The sequence below is a fragment of the Danio rerio genome, chromosome 4, assembly GCF_049306965.1.
Source record: "Danio rerio strain Tuebingen ecotype United States chromosome 4, GRCz12tu, whole genome shotgun sequence".
Classification (NCBI taxonomy): domain Eukaryota; kingdom Metazoa; phylum Chordata; class Actinopteri; order Cypriniformes; family Danionidae; genus Danio; species Danio rerio.
This window is the reverse complement of record NC_133179.1, coordinates 39,650,463-39,670,261: the sequence shown is the minus strand read 5'-3', so window position 1 is coordinate 39,670,261 and position 19,799 is coordinate 39,650,463. Positions and strand designations below refer to the sequence as shown.

Below are 19,799 nucleotides of genomic sequence, written 5' to 3'. Positions count from 1 at the left end.
GAGATGGGGTTTTAAGCTTATGTTTGGTGTGGATGTTGCTAAAACACAACAGGTTACTTTAAGGTTGACAAGATTGCGACGAGATTACGAATGGCAACACAGAGTGCAACTCCAATGTCACCTTGAAAAATCTGCCGTGACCCAGATTCAAACCGGGGTTGCTGCGGCCACAACGCAGAGTACTAACCACTATACTATCACGACGAGCTACGGGAAAGCCACTGGTCCTTCACTCTCTGTCATATGTCTTTAAAAATTGAATGCCCCCAGAGCAGTCAGTTAGCATGCGCTGCGATTTTATATTTGGTGCTTTTCCCTACCAGCACAACCCATTTCCCAAGAAACAATGGAGTTGCAAACAATCATGGAATGTCACAAACTAAATCCTGCGCACTGCCTGGACGTAGTCGGCAGGGTTCGAACCTGCGCGGGGAGACCCCAATGGATTTCTAGTCCATCGCCTTAACCACTCGGCCACGACTACAAGACTGCTTGGACTGTCATGTCCTCATGTCTAGTACACTTGTTGTGCATGCAGATAAATCTTTCAGCAAGCGACATCTCAACGGCATAAGCTGTGGCTCCACAAAAGGAGCCTTACACGCCCAAACAGGGACTTGAACCCTGGACCCTCACATTAAAAGTGTGATGCTCTACTGACTGAGCTATCCAGGCTCCATGGCTTGGCTTTACAAGCAGGCAAAGTGTAGGGTTGTGGTGGGCGCAGACCTTTACGGCACACAAAAGTTTACCGTGAGGTGGGGTTTAGGTTTATGGTTGGTGTATATGTTGCTAAAACACAACAGTTTACTGTGAGGTTTGGGTTAATGGTTGTTGTAGGTGTAGACATCAGGGGGGTATTCCAGAAAGCTGGGTAAACTTACCATCTGCTAAACCTGAACTCTCGGTTGATTTACCCAAAACCTGCTTACCGCGAGTATGTTGGTTCCAAAATAGGTGATAAGAGTTAGTTAAATCAACCTCCTGAAGATAACCGCGGGTTAATGCACGTGCACGGCACACACCTGAAGGCATTTTCAGTAGATCGCCGAATTCACGAGTCGCCATAGAAAGTCACGGTGAGAAAAAAGGCAACGCAGAGGCGAAGCTGGAGGTTTTAATCACAGAGATTACACATCTGCTTCAACGAAGGAAAGAAATATAGAATAAGAAAAAGATAAGAAAAGAAAAATAAATAATAAGAAAGTTTGTTAGTTCATTAAATTACACGTGGCACCCTCCATTTTATTCATTGTAATGAACAATTAAACTTCTCTTTAACATCCTTTTGAGTATGTTGTGTAACCATTCATGCATTTATTTTTCTTGCCATTAATTTCTTAAGGCCACTATATGTGTATTGACTAATAAGGCTTATAGAAATTGTAATCTTTCTGGAGCTAGAACTCTGTCCAAAGTCATTAAACACAGAAACATTCTCCTAAAAGGTAATATTTAATTACTGGAGCTCCTTATTTAACACTCTAGAATATTCTTTCTGTCATGCAGCTAATAGAAAGAGGCCTGTCTAACTGCTTTTTTTTTTTGTCTAACTGCTAAGTTTTTGACTTAAACCACACAATCTGTCCCTGTTGTAAGTGATTGTTGTCAGGTAGCTTTAGGTTCTTTTTATGCTTTTTATTTTGCATGCAGACGAAGTTCCTTCTGCTTCAACTAACAAGCAGTGTAAGAATTTGTCTGCACTTTTCCATATTTGAATATTGCTCTTGGATCACAATATAAATATATGTATATATATATGTATATATATATATATATATATATATATATATATATATATATATATATATATATATATATATATATATATACTTTAAATTCTTAAGTAGCTGTATAAGGTCCATCTTCAAATATAAATAAAGTCACATGAGCATCACCTTAAGGTGAGAAATTTATATATATGTTACACGTTGAAAGGTGCGTGTATAAAGCAGTGTAAAAAAATCATTCAATTTATTTCAGGAAATGAAGAAATGAACAGACCAAACTATTTGATTAAACATAGTTTTTTGACTAATTATATTTTTTAGCACTCTTTCATCTCTTTTGTCTGCTTGGGTCACTGAGATTTCCTCTGGGTCAGGCTGTAGATAGCGTGTCATCGTATAAGGCAGAAAAGGGTATCTTTTGTCCTCCAGCAAGAAACAATGTAGTGCCTAGTAATGATTCTATTGTATAATACAAATATAATAAGAATAAACATTGTGTAAAGCAACATTTGCTTTATTTATTTATTTATTTATTTTTTTACTATATTTGTGTTATACAGCCTCAACATATACTGATGAGGTGGGGTCATCTCATATGTGCTGGTAGGATGAAGCAGTAATGAGTTTAATAGTTGAAACACCAAAAGATTGAGGACAGAAAATTAAGTTGTACCTGCACATTTATACTATGGACAGATTTCATATTATCAGTGTCCTTTAGTGACTGATGGAGCTTTAAAATTGGCTGCAATTAATGCACACAATAGCATTTAGAAACCCTGAAAAAAATATTATATTAAACAATGTAGGTGTGTGTGCATGAATGTATACATATGAACGACGTCCTACACCTTAAATTATAGGTATATTTTCCTACTAGATTTGAACTTGCTCCGCTGTGAGCTCCGTGGTTCATTAACAACACACTGTCCACTACACTATTGCCGTGCTCTGAATCAACTGTGTAATTATACGCAGCGATTTATGACCAAGTAACTGTACAAAAGTGTAAAAAACAGTTCAGTGCCAGGCATACTGTACAGGTGCTCATGCTGCCACATTGTACAGTTGCCTAAAATGCCCTGACGCGAATACAAATAGCTGCACTGAATGTTTTTTATGGTAAGCGCAGACCCGCGGTTTGTCACATTTGATTTCAAAAAGGTTTGTTAAATACATTAACATTATAAATTTGGTTATGAAAAAAAACTATGCACTTATAACCCTCTAACAAGGAAAAAACTTGTATCTGTGCCTCCACATCCATAAATATTCTCATCAAAAGAGCACGCAATGCTCAGTAAACTCTCTGAAACAGACAAACTCTGGAACATAGCAACTTACTCTCTAAACATAACCTGCTCCGGAGCAGGTTATCTTTAGAGAGTAAGTTGCTATGGCTACTTAACATACCCAGATGTTACCTCCGATTTTGGAACCAAAGCTGAGGTTATCTACCTACTTAATCTCAAACTTACCCGGGTATGTCACATAACCTGCTTTCTGGAACAGCCGCCTGGAGACAACAACAATAAAATATCATAACTCTATTAAAGTTCTTTCATGAACCTATTAAGAAATGAAATTAAATTTTATTAATTTTATTAGGAAATGAAAAAAATCATACTTTAATAATGATATTAATAATGTTAATGATGATGACGATTATTATATATTATTATTATTATTATTATTAATATTATTAAGTAGGAAATTATTTATTCAATTTTTTGGAAAAGTCTACTTTTACAATTTGACAGATGTAAACCACTGCAGAAACTAACCAGCAGGTCCATGTCATATACAGGACAGATACTTAATAAAAGCATTAACGTATGCTATGTTTTTTTGTTTTAAAAATGTGAAACTCCTAAATTATATAGATTTATTACACACCGATTGATATATTTCAAGTGTTTATTCAATAGATGAATGATATTGAAATGGTGAAATTAATCAACTTTTCGCTGATATTCTAATTTATTGAGATGTTTTATTTGTATATAGCCTGCTGTTCAATGGAAATAAAATTCATTGCCATTGAAATATGTTTGGCTACCTCATATGCTGACTGATTATAATATTTAACAAAGGGATAAAGGTTATGTGTCAGTCCATTACCTTCCTCTTTTATAAAGCAATATTGACCAGACTTACTCATGTTTAGATACAGTTGATCTGATCTTTAGGTCACTGAATCCGATGGGTAAAAACTATATATACTATATATTGAAGGATGTTGTAAACCTTGACATTGTTACGACCTCAAAAATGTCTAGGGCTGAAGTCGAACATAAAAATTATAGAGAAAATAAATAAACAGTTAGCAGGTTTGATTTTTAAATGACCTTTAAGGTTCTTTTATTGTGAGAAGGTGGAAAAGGTTTGTATTTACAATAAACAAATAAATGAGCGCAAACAAAAAGCTTCAGGGCTGAGCAAGGCCAAAATAACAAACAAAACATTTACTAACTCCACCCCGAAGATAACTTACCTACTGAATCAAAAAATAAATGAAGAAAATAAATTACAAACACTGCCCTTACTCCTTAACTAAACGAAAAAACAGGAGAAAATCAGTGTCAAAGTAAATGGCACTCAGCCCCTACGGCGCTCAGCTCACAGCTTTATCAAACAGTATTTGACAGTCACAAAAATTGGAGGGGAGAGGAAAAAGGGAGAGAACACCTTAATGTTCACAATTCATAAACAACCAGTAGCACTATGATATGTTTTCCACACTCTTAGAAAATTCTCCGTCTCTCCCCCCAGCGATCTGACTCCGTCGGTTCCTTTTCAAAAGATGCTGACTTCTCCCAGCACCAACCACAGCGCACGCACGCAGCACGTCCAATTAGGGCGGGGTAACCTGGAAACAGGAACGGGACAGGACGAGAGAGGGAAAAAGAGAGACACACACACACAGCAGCACAGAAACAACCCAATACGCACTTGCGTAACAGTATTAATATTGTAAAACTTAATAACTGTCGCTTTGCCTAAATCATCAAATATTCATCAAGTTTGTATTCTACTCAAAAAAGTAAATGTAGTAAACTAAAAAGAACCTTGAACCTAAAAGTAAAGAAACTTTACTGATAAAAGCTGCAACACAGGACAATTGAATGGGCTTTCTAAACTTGAGTCCCTGGTATACTGCTAACTAACCGCCTTGGAGCTCCACCTTCTTTAATGTGCGGTGTCTTCCCATTGATTTGTTTCTCATTCAGGGAGTCAGACAGAGAACATTATCCAAAACAACACCAGCTACATGACACACTGGAGAGTGGAGTACAGATGTATCCGCACCTGTACAATCACTTGCAAAGAGATTTTAAGCCGCTGAGGTGCTGTTTGCCAGATGTTTTTGAAACTGTTCTTCTCTCAGCCGTCATCATTGTGTTTGCGGTAAACACGAGGAGCGCAACACATATCCAACACCACCTACTGCAGTGTAGGAGTGTTAAAAAAACAGTATATCGTCACTCAGCCTTTTCAAACATTATTCAGACATGAAACATCCTGTGCACATGAGAAAATGTTTTGCTGCATTCATGTCATTTTCTTAAGCTGCGCCGAGTGAGCAAAACTCTGTAGACACTGATCAGATCTGTATAGTTTCTCTCCAGTGTGAATCCTCTTTTCTGTTTTCAGATGTGTTAACTGATTAAACCTCTTGTAACAGTGTGAATCGTCTGGTGCAGTTTCAATTTTGGAGCTGTTAGAAAAGTCTTCTCACACTCAAGCACACATACTCTTTCACACCAGTATGAATCTTCATGTGTTTATTAAGGTCTGCTGATCGGTTGAAACTCTTCCCACATTGAGTTCATGTGAATGGTTTGCAAGTGTGGATCCTCATGTGTTTATTAAGGTCTGAGGAGTTGCTGAAACTCATCCCACACCGAATCTGCGGTCACAGTAGAGTTTGAGCATGCAAAATTATGTTGTAAGGAGCTGTGAAAAGGAGCGGGATTAAAAAAACATGATTGGGCATTAAAAAAAGTGAACGGTTGGTCCATATTTTACATTTCTGTCCAGAGAGGTCATGTTTTTATCTTCGATTGGTCTCACACAGTCAAGTGATGCAATTTTGAAGGTCAGAGCTCATCAAGCTTGAACTTTGCAATGGAGTGAACTGCAAAACTTGATGCACAAACTTGCGTTTCCAGTCTGACGCATTCTCGTGCGTATGAATGAAAGTCTATAGGGAGAAAAGTCCAGTGTGACCACAGCTTAAGTGCAAGTGAATGGTTTCTCTCCAGTGTGGATCCTCATGTGGTGATTAAGGGATGACGATTGGCTGAAACTCTTCCCGCATTGAGTGCATGTGAATGGTTTTTCTCCAGTGTGGATTCTCATATGTCTATTAAGGTCTGATGAGCAGCTGAAACTCTTCCCACACTGAGTGCATGTGAATGGTTTCTCTCCAGTGTGGATCCTCATGTGGTGTTTAAGAGATGATGATTGGCTGAAACTCTTCCCACACTGAGTGCATGTGCATGGTTTCTCTCCAGTGTGGATCCTCATGTGTTTATTAAGGTGTGCTAAGCAATTGAAACTCTTCCCACACTGAGTGCATGTGAATGGTTTCTCTCCAGTGTGGATCCTCATGTGTAGATTAAGGTATGATGATTGGCTAAAACTCTTCCCACACTGAGTGCATGTGAATGGTTTCTCTCCAGTGTGGATCCTCATGTGTATATTAAGGTGTGATGAGCTGTGAAAACTCTTCCCACACTGAGTGCATGTGAATGGTTTCTCTCCAGTGTGGATCCTCATGTGTTGATTAAGGTGTGATGATTGGATGAAACTCTTCCCACACTGAGTGCATGTGAATGGTTTCTCTCCAGTGTGGATCCTCATGTGAATCTTAAGTTTGCTTTTGCTTGCCAAACACTTTCCACACTGAGTGCAGGTGTAACGATTCTTGTCTCTCCTTTTCAAAATACCATCCGTCTGTAAATTCGATTTTTCCTCAATTTTGACATGATGTTCCTCCTCTTTACTCCCCTCATACTCTTCAATTAGGTCTGAAATAAAAAAAAAACAAACATTATTTTTCACCAAGTCTTAAAAACTCTCATCAAGAGCTGAAACGTGTAAAGACACATTGGCTAACCACACTGTAATTTTGATGCACAATAAATGTAAAATGAATCAGATCATACTTAGTTTGGTCCATTAACGTGTACACATTTAAGCAGATTCAATTCAATTCATTTTTATTTATCTAGTGCTTTTACAATGTAAATTGTGTCAAAGCTGCTTAACAGAAGTTATAGTAAATTGAAACTTTCTCTGCGTTTCAGCAAACGAACCAATATTTGGGGACATCTTATTTTGACATATTCTGGGAAAATGCTTTGAAATAAAAAATAAATAAAAAACCTCAATACACTCTGGGCAAATTTACTCCCTTTTCGTTATATTCATGGCTGTTTTTTTCTCAATTGGCCTCTATTATAACAACATTTTTTTATTGCAAAGCCATGACAGCATATAATCATGCATTAATAATTGTTGGTGTTTTCTGTGATGACAGTCAACATTGTTTAATTGGTTTGTAACTAACTGTAGGTTCACACCGAAAGCGGCGAGGGCGTCAATGTAGCCGGAAGTCATTTATTTTCAATGAGAGCCGGCAGTGATAAGCAGCGAGGAGTGGCACGTCTTTGCAGGTTTGGGCGTCGAGGAGAGTTGAAATCAAGTCAGCTTTATGGTAATGAGCTATGACGCAGTTCGGCGGCAAGCAATCAGAATGTAGAAGTCCAACGCTTGAGAGGAGTCCAGAGAACACAGTTCTCCTGTGAACTTTGGTTTCGACCACAGTTGTTCCCAAGGGTTTATTTATTGTGGTCGCCAAATTTATAATTATTTGCAGTGTTTCTCTACTGGAACATATTTTAAAATGTTACTGGCGAGCTACTGACGTGCATTAATGTTGTAAGTTTTTTTTTTTTTCTTAAAAAAAACTGAATGTCATGCGACAATACAAAACAGTATTGCTGCTTCAGGATATTTTAGACATATGGACACACTGGATAATTAAGTGAAGCAAATCTACATCACATGCAACTTGATCTCTCATTGTTAAACAAATTTGACAATAAGTGAGCAACATTTTCACGCTAGAAAGTATGGTTTTATGCGGGAATGTAACTGATAAGATATGCTGCAACGGCCCCTTTAAATACGAGATCAATGTAGAGAATTTTGACGCTCTCGCCGCCACAGCTTAAGACAGGCAGCGTTGTCGCCAGGGCGGTCAGAGCGACCTTTGACGCACTCGCCACTTTCGTTGTGAACGTACAGTAAGGGGGAAGAGTTTCAAGAAAGAATCTGAGCGGGGAAAAAAAAGTTTATTTATATATATTTTTTTGATTGCAGTTTATTTAAAATATATTTAGTTATCACACAAAACAACTTGATACACTTGTGAGAGTCAGTAAACTGTATACAACTCTGTAAACTATATAAACTTACATATAGCAATTCTACTGATAAATACACTTTACGTATAACTTAAGGCCTGCACTGGAATTTACACGACACATTGTGTACAGAAGACACATTCAGAGCAAATCAACAATGTAAATATGAAGCGTGTGAGATAATAAAGGGTGTAAGGTTTGTTAAAGTCGAGTGTGAGCATCACATGGTTTTAGCTCTGGTCCAGATTCATGAAAAATCTCAGAGCCTGTGGAGCCATGTCAGCATCAGTCTCTCTTTTACGCTTTTTCACATCTGAAAAAAATAAGCAATCTGATTACATAAACTACATTATTAACATTTTTGTGATGTTCACTGATACTAGTACTGAATTTACCTCATAAACTCAGTTACCACATAGGAATTATAAACAACACCTGTTCTGTAAACAACGGTCAGCATATTTACTTAATGAGAGAACAGAATGCAGATAACAAAGAAGCTATATTTTAACACTATCAACCACAAATAAGATTATCAAACTCGCATGAAAAAAATTATTAGTAATTAATAGTGAATAATGAAGTTGTTTTGAACCATACTATAGTAAAGTACTTGAAAATATTTGTTTAATTAATTCAATAGTTATTCATATAACATTTTTATTATATAGGCCTATGAATATCATTATATGCTATATAAGTTATAGGATACACTTTGTACAGCAATGAAACTACAAGAAGGTAAGAATAAAAGACTTACCCGACATAAATTCTATCCTCCGCTAGGTCTAGACGTTCTTCAAAATGTATGCGTTCGTCATCAGAGTCGTGCTCTTCCTCTGAGAAAGTAAATTCTTCATCGACGTGCATCCGAAATGCTTCGTTACTCATGTAACATGCGCATCTATGATAAAGCTTGTCGTTTTATGCCATGTCTCGGGGAGCGTGAACATTATTACCTGCCTCACCTCAGTTTATTTCCATATGAACAGCGCGCTCACAGAGGGCGGCATAACAATAGCTGTAATGAGGCGATACAGGAGAATCTGTACCAGTCCTTACTTTTATACGGATTACAAGAAAAGAGATTATTTGTTTTTGACTTGAATTGGTAAATGCAAAACTATACACATCAACCTTTCTATAGATATATCTCTCATGTTCTCTGTTGAGAATTTGCAGAGTTTCTGTTCATTTTAATTATGTTTTTTCTGACCACAGTCTACATGTTGTGTGCGTCTATTGCAGACGACTGTAATAACAAAGTCTGTAAAAACAGTACGCGGAGAGAGAAAAGAGAGAATGCCTACACTGTTAATTATCCTTTTTTTGCAAAAGCACACGTTTGTTGTCATTGTGAGTGTAAACAATAAAAACTAGACACTTAACAGATTCGATTGATGTATTGATCTGATCTGTACGATCAAAACTAAAAGTGTAATTCAAGTTCTTTTTGGCATTATGAGGAGAAGACGCATAAAAATGTGTACACGCGGTCTTCAACCCCCTTACGTAAGAGTCTAATAGTTGGTATTATGAGATTGTGTGTAGAGCGGTCTACAAACTTTTTTGCGAGTGTTGAAGCTGGCCTCTGCTGATGAAACTGCAAACTATTTACAGTAAACTTTCTTTTAATTGCATCTCTGACTCCTGCTCTTCTTCATCCGATTTATGGGATAAACTGTTGGTCCCCTGAACTCCATATAAAAGACAGAAACTTTTTAAACAGGCCTATCTAAAGGGTTAATGCTGCCAACTGATGATCAACAGTAAAAATAACATGTTTTACCTCTTCCCAACAGGGAAAACACCAACAATCTAGAATCCATGATTATTTGGTGTCATGGCTTTGTGGTTAAAAATGTGGTTATAATAGAAGTCAATGGGTTAAAAACAGCCAAGAACATAATGAAAGGGTGTTGGGCTGCACAATTAATCATATTACTATCACAATAACGATATTTGTGGCCCACAACCAATGATTAAATATCGTCACGATTTTACAGTATAAACACCAAGCCGTTATTTTAATGAGTGGAGTTTACGGATTGTAGCGCAACACAAGCATGAGGTGACTGCGTCTAGATTGCAAGTGTTTTTTTTCCGAGGAATGTAATGTTGATCAGGTAGCCTCTGCTCCTGTTCAGTCCAAACTTCCCAAGATAACACAACAAATCTCATTAACCACCTTAAAAAAACCATCTCAAAGTGGCTGTCATCAGTAGGTTATGCCGAGTTCAGACTGCATGATTTTAAAAGTAGTCGTGTCACAGATGTTTTCACACTTCATGACTATCTGGGCAAGCGTTTCGTCGCTGCTTTGTTTACACTGCAAGATGGATCGGCGACAGGGACTTTCACATTGCATGACTTTACTATAGGAAGAATCGCAACAACTTCGTCCAAACTACGTCTCACAGCCAAAAACACGTAGTATATCTTTTGTTATTAACTACATAATGAGAAAGAAGCCTTTAATGGGGTAGAACATGTACATGTTTGCTCACCTAGGTTTAAAGGGAATTAGCTATTTCTCCTTAACGTTGATAATAAACTAATTTCTTTCTGTATGAAACGTCAAACAGACACTGTTGCTCCTGAGTCCTGTCAAACCTCCACTAGTTTTTCCTCCATTTTGTGGGTCCAAATAAACCGAAAAAGAGCGCTTTTAACTTCTCCCCCAGCCTCCCGCTGGCCTGCAGCAGGTATACACACACGCACACACCAGTGAATGCTGCTCTCTCATTGGCTGTAGGCGATCGCTGATGTTATTTTCAGTCAAAACTCAATTCACACGGCATGATTTGAATCGCCGACAGCTCCAGATTTTTAGCATGCCAAATATCTCGCAGGCATCGGCGACTCATCGGCGATTCTCTCAGATCGCGTCTTTGATAGTTCATACTGTGTGATTGTCACTCACGTGCATGAGCACGATTTGCCTGTGATTTCAGGCATTTGTCTGCGATTTCTCAAAACCTGTCGGCGAGCCAAAATAGGGGCTAAAATCATGCAGTCTGAACTAGGCATTAATGAGCTCAGGACAAATCTGTTTTGCATTTTTCTATGCATTACTAACATTACTAAACATTTGTTAACAAAATATTCGCAAAGATTATGCCATTTTTTCTGACGCGTTTGCCAGTCATGTAGACAGAAGACACAATTCAATTGTTTCAATGAAAAATAAAAAGTCATTGTGGCCCTGTTCACGCGTGTATTCAGATTAGTTTTCATCAATCTGATGCAACTTTTATTATTTATAAGAAAAGAAAACGCAATTTAAAGTTTCAGAATTACCTCAATTTATAAAAAGACTAGCCTATTTTATGCATTAAATAACGAAATAGATTAATTTACTAATTTCCTTTATTTACGATTACCATGCACTTTATTCAGTTTTAGTTTTTTTTTTTTAATATATAATTATTTTTTAGGGGTTTTCACCTTTATTTGGATAGGACAGTGGAGATTTTACAGACAGGAAAGTGTGGTAATCATAGATAGGGAACGGATCAGCAAAGGACCACAAGCCAGGAATCAAACTCGGTCGCCGTGAGCACCTTGGTGCTATGTTTCAACGCACTAAACACAAGGCTTTTGGCGCAGACAGTTTACAGTTTAAATAAGTGTACAACCTTTTTTTTAATAATCGTTTAACAAATATTTAGCACATTGAAAGTAATTAAATTATCATGTCTTTTGTTTTAAAAATTTATGCAAAGGATCAGGAATTGATTGCACGTGCATTGCTCTCATGCCACGTTTTCAAGGATAAATTTGTGTCTGTGTGCTGCTTTGAAAAGAATAAAATTATTAAAAAGCGCATTAAAGACTATACACATAAAATAAAACAGTCACAAAGGTGTATCTTATGGAGAAAAAAAAACACCAATTGACGGGGACTGCTTTTGGTTTTTAAAGAATCAAGCAGATTTCAAAAAAGTCTAATTTGCAGTAAAGAAATGACAAACATTTTGCAAAAGGACAAACTTAAACATAACGGCACTGTTAAAAGAACATTCTACTTTATATATTCTTTCGACTCCAATACAACAGCTAAAGCCCCGGTCAGATCACATGATGTTTACTGTCGTTTAGTCACTACGTCAGATCATGCAATTTTTTTTTCTTTTTAAATCTTGACTTGTCGTTGGTAGCAAATGTGCCAGACTACACGTTCCTTCACAATCAGTCATCCTGTGATGTCTACAATGATGGTTATTTCCCAAAGCAGTCACATAGGTTGCTATATATATATATATATATATATATATATATATATATATATATATATATATATATATATATATATATATATATACACACACACACACACACACAGTTGAAGTCAGAATTATTAGCCCCCTTTTAATTTTTTTTTCTATTTTAAATATTACCAAAATGATTTTTAACAGAGCAAGGAAATTTTCACAGTATGTCTGATAATATTTTTTCTTCTGGAGAAAGTCTTATTTGTTTTATTTCGGCTAGAATGAAAGCAATTATTAATTTATTAAAACCCATTTTTGGGACAAAATTATTAGCCCCTTTAAGCAATTTTTTTTCCCGACAATCTACAGAACAAACCATCGTTATACAATAACTTGCCTAATTACCCTAACCTGCCTAGTTAACCTAATTAACCTAGTTAAGCCTTTAAATGTCACTGTAAGCTGTATAGAAGTATCTTGAAAAATATAAAGTAAAATATTATTTACTGTCATCATGGCAAAGATAAAATAAATCAGTTATTAGAAATAAGTTTTTAAAACTATTATGCTAAGAAATGTGCTGAAACAATCTCCCCTCCATTACACAGAAATTGAGAAAAAAAAATAAACAGGGGCGCTAATAATTCAGAGGGGCTAATAATTCTGACTTCAACTGTGTGTGTGTGTGTGTGTGTGTGTGTGTGTGTATGTATGTATATATATATATATATATAATCTTATTTTCAATTTGTTTGTTTTTTAAATATTATTTTAATCTCAATAAACAACTTGCAGACAATAAAAATTTTATTTAAAGGCGCCTTTCATGACGCTCAAGGTCACCGTACAGGACAGCTAGAACAATCAGTTCAGGTAAAAACACAATAAAAATAATAGCAAAAACAAAACAATACAAACTTAGCAAATTTAGCATATTTAAAATTAGGGGCTTCCATGATTTTTGACATATTTTAAACCAGGGTTTCTGCAGGTTTCACCAAGTTAGATTAATTAAACCTTTATGAGAAATAGAGTTAAAATGACCTTTTTGAATGAAAAGTTTAAAGTTGTATTGAGATGGATTTTTGGTGATTGTATGGGTTTTGGCCAGATTGAGTAGGAAAACATGAACAAAGAAAAATTAAGACCTTTAAAAAGAAAAGGTTTAAGACCTACAACACAATATTTCAGTAAATTTAATACTTTTTAAGGCCTGAAATTTGGATTTTGGAATTTACAACGTTTTAAGGCCCAGCAGAAACCCTGTTTAAACACAATAGCCCTGGTAATTAGTTATTATAATAATGATTTAATTCTAACTCAGATACTATCTGTGAGAACTAGTAACAACTACTAGAAAAAAAGTTTAAACCCATAAAGTTGATGAAAAAAGGGAATTGTGATCACAGTGACATATTAGTACAAAGTACTAAGCCAACACTATCACTGTAATAGCAGATATCTTCTATGAGAATACTGTAGGTCAAATATCGTCAGCTCAATTAAACTTCTCTAAATGTACTGTTTTTGTTTATTTTATATAGCGCCAGTGCTCAAGGATGCTTTACAAACAGAAGGAGTACTAGAAAAGCAATAACCTTAAGAAGGTAGATAAAATGGAAGACTAATAATACATAAAAATAATGATAAAAAAACATGAGAACAAGTAACAAGAAATAAACTCATTCCTCTCTTTCAATGAGTGCTAATGTGCATATAAGAGAACTAGGCAGCACACTCAGGGCTGTAAGATTGATTTAATTTAGTATTCTTATTATTAATCTGAATGAGGATGAAATGACTGAGTTGGTCTTTGAGAGTAAAAATCAGTATATATCATTAAGATATCCAACCTGTTTGTTCCTGCAGATCTTCCTGTTTGACTGTGGATGTTTCTTCAATCTTCACATCTTCAATCTCCTCTTTAATAAACGCCATCTTTATAACAGTGTGGAGATCAGTCGCTTCAGCAGGAGTTTTTCTCTGCGTTTGGACACTTTATCCTGTTTAAAATGAACAAAATAATAAAAATGTCCTGTTTAAAATAAATTAAACAATGAACAGAAACAAAATAACTTTTCTTCAACACTTGCTTCAACAGTTTCTTTATATGAGAGTCATTAACAAACAGAAATCAGATAAGTCTGATCAAGAAACAATAGCCACTGATCAGCTGATTAAAACTAGTACTCCATTTCTTATATATAGTGATGTATATTTATAATGGAATGACATTGTGCTATTCAATCAATTAAACTTTCATTAAAACACTTAATACACACTTTTACTTTATTCAAGTATCTTCGTAATTGTTTTGTTTGTTTTATTTATCTTATTGTCTGTTTATAGCACTTTTTTGCACAAGACAAATTTCCTCTCCGGAACAAAAAGTTTATCCTATCTTTATTCAAAAAATAGACCTCATTACTGTAAGTTTTAGTAAATAGTACTACTTTGTATAAGGGTTAAAATAATATTGTCAACAGGTACATAATTTAGCACTGAATGAAAACACTGAAACTTTAATCAATCGCTTTATATAAGGCTAAACGTTTCAAAACAAACCTTTCTCCAGTTGAATCACAGCGACAGAGCGGCGCAGGCTTATGACGTCACAAGTCACGACAAAATAAAAGTCTTTTTTTTGCCACTTACTCTTAGTCATGAGTCATGACTTATTATATATAGTTTTTCTCTGCGTTTGGGCATTTTATCCTGTTAAAAATTAGCAAAGCAATAAAAATGTTCTGTTTAAAATAAATTAAACTATGAATAGTAACAAAATAACTTCTCTTCAGCAGTTTCTTTATATAAGAGTAATTAACAAAAATAAATTCAGTAAGTCCGAGCAAGAAACAACAGCCACAAATGAGCTAGTACTCTAGTACTCCATTTCTTATATAAAGTGATGTATACTAAGAATGAAGTGAAATTATGCTATTTAATAAATTAAACCTTTATTAAGACACTTAATACAAGCATGTTGTTCAATAGTCCTCTTTACTTTGAGTAAAATAGTATTACGTTGTATAAAGGGTTAAAATAATATTGTCAACAGCAGGTACATCATTGGATGAAAAACCTGAAACTTTAATCAATCGCTTTATATCTGTGTAAAAGCTTTAAAACAAACCTTTCTCTTGTTGATTCACTTTTTTTTTTACAATTAATGCTTGAACTGACAATACAAGAACATCATAACAAAGTCACACAGATCTTTAAAAAGAGCAATAATTTACATAGTCATAAGAAAAAATATCTAAAACCACATACAAATACAAATAATACTATTAGACAGAAAGGGAAAAAATATTAATACAATTAAAGTATTAATAATAATAATAATAATAATAATAATAAAATTACTAAATTAAACAAATGACAGAAATTAGAATGACACATTAACAAATAACTGTAAGGAAAGCAACTAAAATCAAGAATCTTCTTTAAATACATCTGCATAATATTTCAGGAATCTTAGATTTTTTTAATTCTTAATAAGATAAAGTGATTTTAGGAGGGAAATAAATTCTATGGGTAATTATTTGTGAATTTTTGTTTGTGAATGTAAAATTTGCCATATAAGATAAAAAAAATGTATGATGCGTTCCAGATATTTAGCTTTTGGGTTATTATAATAAAAATAGTCTTTTAGATTAAAGCAATTCACAGCATTGGCAGAAGCAGATATGTGAGAATTTAGAAGTAACCAAAATTGCTTGGATATTGGACAATCAAAAAACATATGTAGTATTGCAGGGGTTGCCAACCCTGTTCCTGGAGAGCCACTTCCTGCAGATTTCAGTTGCAACCCATATCTAACACACCTGCCTGTAATTATCACGTGGTGTTCAGGTCCTAATTAATTGGTTCAGGTGTGTTTGATATTGGTAGCAACTGAAATCTGCAGGAAGGTGGCTTTACAGGAACAGGGTTGGCCATCACTATAGTAGTGTCTCCTCTGCTTGTTTGCAGAAAGAACAGGAGCTGTCGATGTCCAAAAAATTGTAAATACTAGAATTTACAGGGCAGATTTTATGTAAAAATTTTAAAATGTATTTCTCTTGTCTCGTTGGAAATGGAATATTACCCAGGTAAAAGCCAGGTTCTATTCCAGTCTATATCCTTAACCAAAGACCTCCAGTAAAACTTTCCTCTAGAATAAATTTTCCTTTTAAATTGGAAAATTTGACGCTCAAAGCTATTGTTATGTTTCTTATCTAACAGACTAACTCCTTCTAAAAGCAAATTTACAGTTAAATGTACAGTGACTTTTAACTAGGTGAACTAAACCGGGTGATATTGCCTTAACAACTTTATTAAATTCATTAGGAGGAATTGGAAAACAGTGCTTGTTTGATGATGCAGGAAACATTCTTTCTTGAACCATTTATAACCTACCAAAGGATCCAATTAATATTATTTTTAAACCAACTTTGGAAAAATAACTATTTGTTTTTTATTGTAATATCTCGGTTATTCCATAAGAAAAATCGGTAGAGAGAAAAATTGTGAACATAACCAAGCTTCCAAGCAAGCAGACATTGCTGGTGGAATTTAGACAAAGCTAAAGATAGCTTGTAGGGAAGATAATTAAATTTAAGAAGAAACAAAAGACTACAGATTTTGTTAAAAAAAAAAAAAAGTAGTTGTGAATAAAAAAAAATAGACGTTGGATTGGTTAGGCATCTCTTTATCCAATTAATTTAAAAAATGTATATGGTGTCAGAAAAATCTAATAAATTTACACCCCCTCTGCTTTACTATTAGAAAGAACTTCCTTTTTTAATTTAAGAGGTTTGTTCTTCCAGATAAATTTCAAGAAAACAGTATTAATTTCTTTGGCCACTTTGTTCCCAACAAATAAAGATAAAGTCGGATATACAAAATGAGAAAGACCCTCTTCCATATAATGACAGGTCCCATTGTAGCCAGGAATTAAGAATATTTTTAGTTTTGCTGATCCTAGACAAAAAAAAATTCAAGTGCTGTCTCACTAAAAGATTTTTAATAACATAAATAAATAACCATTTAATTGTGGATTTAACAAGAATATCTTCTATATATTCCTAACTCAAATTATGAACAGGCATTATCTCACATTTGGAGATATTCAGCTTTAGACCAGAAACACTTGAGATGTCAGAAATTAAATTTAAAGCCTTTAATACGTTTGAGTCATCTTTTAGAAATAAAGTGGTGTCATCTGCCAGTTGTGAAATCTTAATCTCCCTTTCAAAAACAGAATTTTTTTTCAAATATTGATTTTGCACAATGCTTAAGGACTAAAAAAAACTAATAAAAATAAAAAGGAAGAGATTGGACAGTCCTGCCTAATACCACACAAAATATCAAATCCATTAAAAGTATTAAAATTAACAATCACTGAACTATTGATTCCTTTATAAAACAAAGCCATAGTGTTAACTAAAGTATTCCCAATTCCAAAAAACCTCAATGCTTTAAACAGAAACTGGTGCTCAACCGTATCAAAGGCTTTGTAAAAATCAAGAAAAAGAATAAGACCATCTGAATGAATAGAATCAGCTTAATCAAGCAAATCCAGAACTAATGTTATGTTATTAGAAACATGGCGGCCTTTTATAAACCCAGACTGAGTTTCAGAAATAATAGAATCAAGATTTGTTTTTAATCTGTTGGCAAAGTCTTTTTTTTCAGTATTTTTTGCCACTCACTGTTCCAGTCATGACATGATACATTTCTCCTTCATTTTCCTCCTCACACAACATCTGCTATCTCTCTCACATACAAAGACTTTCAGTTTTTGAAGTTGATCAAAACTTTTACTCCAAACATTAACACAATTTTGTTTAATTTATATAATCCACTAAGACTAAGTGTTGAAAGATTGAATCACTCCTATATGGACGTAATGCGAAATAACATTCTGATGTTTTGCAGTAATTATTAAAGTTCACATACTCTGTAAGACATATTATATTAAAATGAAGGGCAAATCTGTATATTTCATTTGGGTTCCTGCCCACGTAGGTGTGGAAGGCAATGAAAAGGCGGACATTCTGGCCAAACAAGCTCTCAGAATTAGTGAAGTAGATCTAGAAGTCCCACTGAGTAAAGCAGAAGCTAAAATCAAATTAAGGACAATCAGTATGGCAATTATACTGGGATAACAATGAAACAGGCAGACATCTATATAATATACATAAACAAGTCGTTGCTGGAAGGAGGGAGAACAGAAATCATAGGGAAGTATGATTATAACTCAGATGAGAATAGGTCATACTGGACTCAACCATATTTTATATAAAATAGGGAAACACCCAACTGGGCAATGTATACACTGTAATCAACAAGAAACAATATGACATGTTTTATTCCACTGTAGTAAATATAATAAAGAACGATACGATCTTATTCAATCAGTTAAAAAGAGCAAACTTCAGGATTTCACATTGGCAGGTTTATTAGGGAATAAATCTAGTGAGGTATATGACGATATAATTAAATTTGTTTAAGAAACCCATTTAGAGAAAAGAATATAGAGATAATATAATCTGAGGAATTAATTGTTAGCCCACTCCACCCCACATTTTTTATTTAATCATTTATTTTTATTTTTTTTTCTCTTTCCTCCCCCTCCCCTCTATTTTTACACTTCAGTTATTGTTCAACCATTCCAGTCGGAGGCGGTAATGCACCTACAAGTCTGGTAGCCAACCGCCAGTAAAACCCAAAGAAAAAGAAACCGATTAATTAAAGTTTTAGGTTTTTCATCTGATACTAAATTATGAACCTGCTGTTGACAATATTATTTTAACCCTTTATACAACTAAGTACTATTTTACTCACAGTAATGAGGACTATTGAACAACGTGTGTGTAATAAGTGTCTTACTGAAGCTTTAATTTATTAAACAGTATAATGTCATTCCATTCTAAGTTTACATCACTATGTATAAGAAATGGAGTACTAGTTTTAATCAGCTAATTTGTGGCTGTTGTTTCTTGCTCTGACTTATCTGATTTATTTTTGTTAATTACCCTCATAAGAAGAAGAGAAGTTATTTTCTTTCTGTTCATTGTTTTATTCATTTTACATTTTTATTGCTTTGTTAATTTTTAACAGGATAAAGTGTCCAAACTCAGGGAAAAACTATATATAAGTCATGACTAGTTAGAAGAACTAAAACGTGTAGTACTAATGAATACTTTTTACATAAAGGACACCTATTTTACCTCCTTTTCTGTAAAGTTTCAGCTCTAAACACTCATTAGATTATTTGTTATACCTTTTAGAATGTTGAGATTTTGCTTTAAACACTTAGTGGATTAAAAGTTTTTTTAATTGTCTTAAAATGTTTAGAGTAAAGGTTTTGATCAACTCCAAATACTGAATATATGTGCGTCTGTGAGAAAGTGGAAACGAAGGAGAAATGTATC

At 34.5% G+C, this 19,799-nt stretch overlaps 1 protein-coding gene and 2 non-coding genes across 4 annotated transcripts; all 3 read right to left on the bottom strand.

Annotated features, from left to right (window-relative positions):
- Positions 1-402: 402 nt before the first annotated feature.
- trnas-aga (transfer RNA serine (anticodon AGA)) lies at positions 403-484 on the bottom strand. Its single transcript has one exon. It is a non-coding gene; the product is annotated as a tRNA-Ser (tRNA).
- Positions 485-602: 118 nt separating this feature from the next.
- On the bottom strand, positions 603-675 carry trnak-uuu (transfer RNA lysine (anticodon UUU)). The gene has a single exon. It is a non-coding gene; the product is annotated as a tRNA-Lys (tRNA).
- Positions 676-4,061: 3,386 nt separating this feature from the next.
- Positions 4,062-14,994, bottom strand: LOC137490990 (uncharacterized). Of its 2 annotated transcripts, XM_068220021.2 has the most exons (3): positions 14,944-14,994; positions 14,232-14,381; positions 4,062-6,763 (listed from the first exon to the last, which is right to left on the bottom strand). In XM_068220021.2, the coding sequence occupies exons 2-3, from the start codon at positions 14,314-14,316 to the stop codon at positions 5,967-5,969; spliced, it is 882 nt and encodes a 293-aa protein (XP_068076122.1). In that variant the 5' UTR covers positions 14,317-14,381; positions 14,944-14,994; the 3' UTR covers positions 4,062-5,966. The 2 variants fall into 2 exon arrangements, with proteins under 2 accessions (XP_068076122.1, XP_073804040.1); XM_073947939.1 differs by lacking the exons at positions 14,232-14,381; positions 14,944-14,994 and adding an exon at positions 8,389-8,477.
- Positions 14,995-19,799: the final 4,805 nt, after the last annotated feature.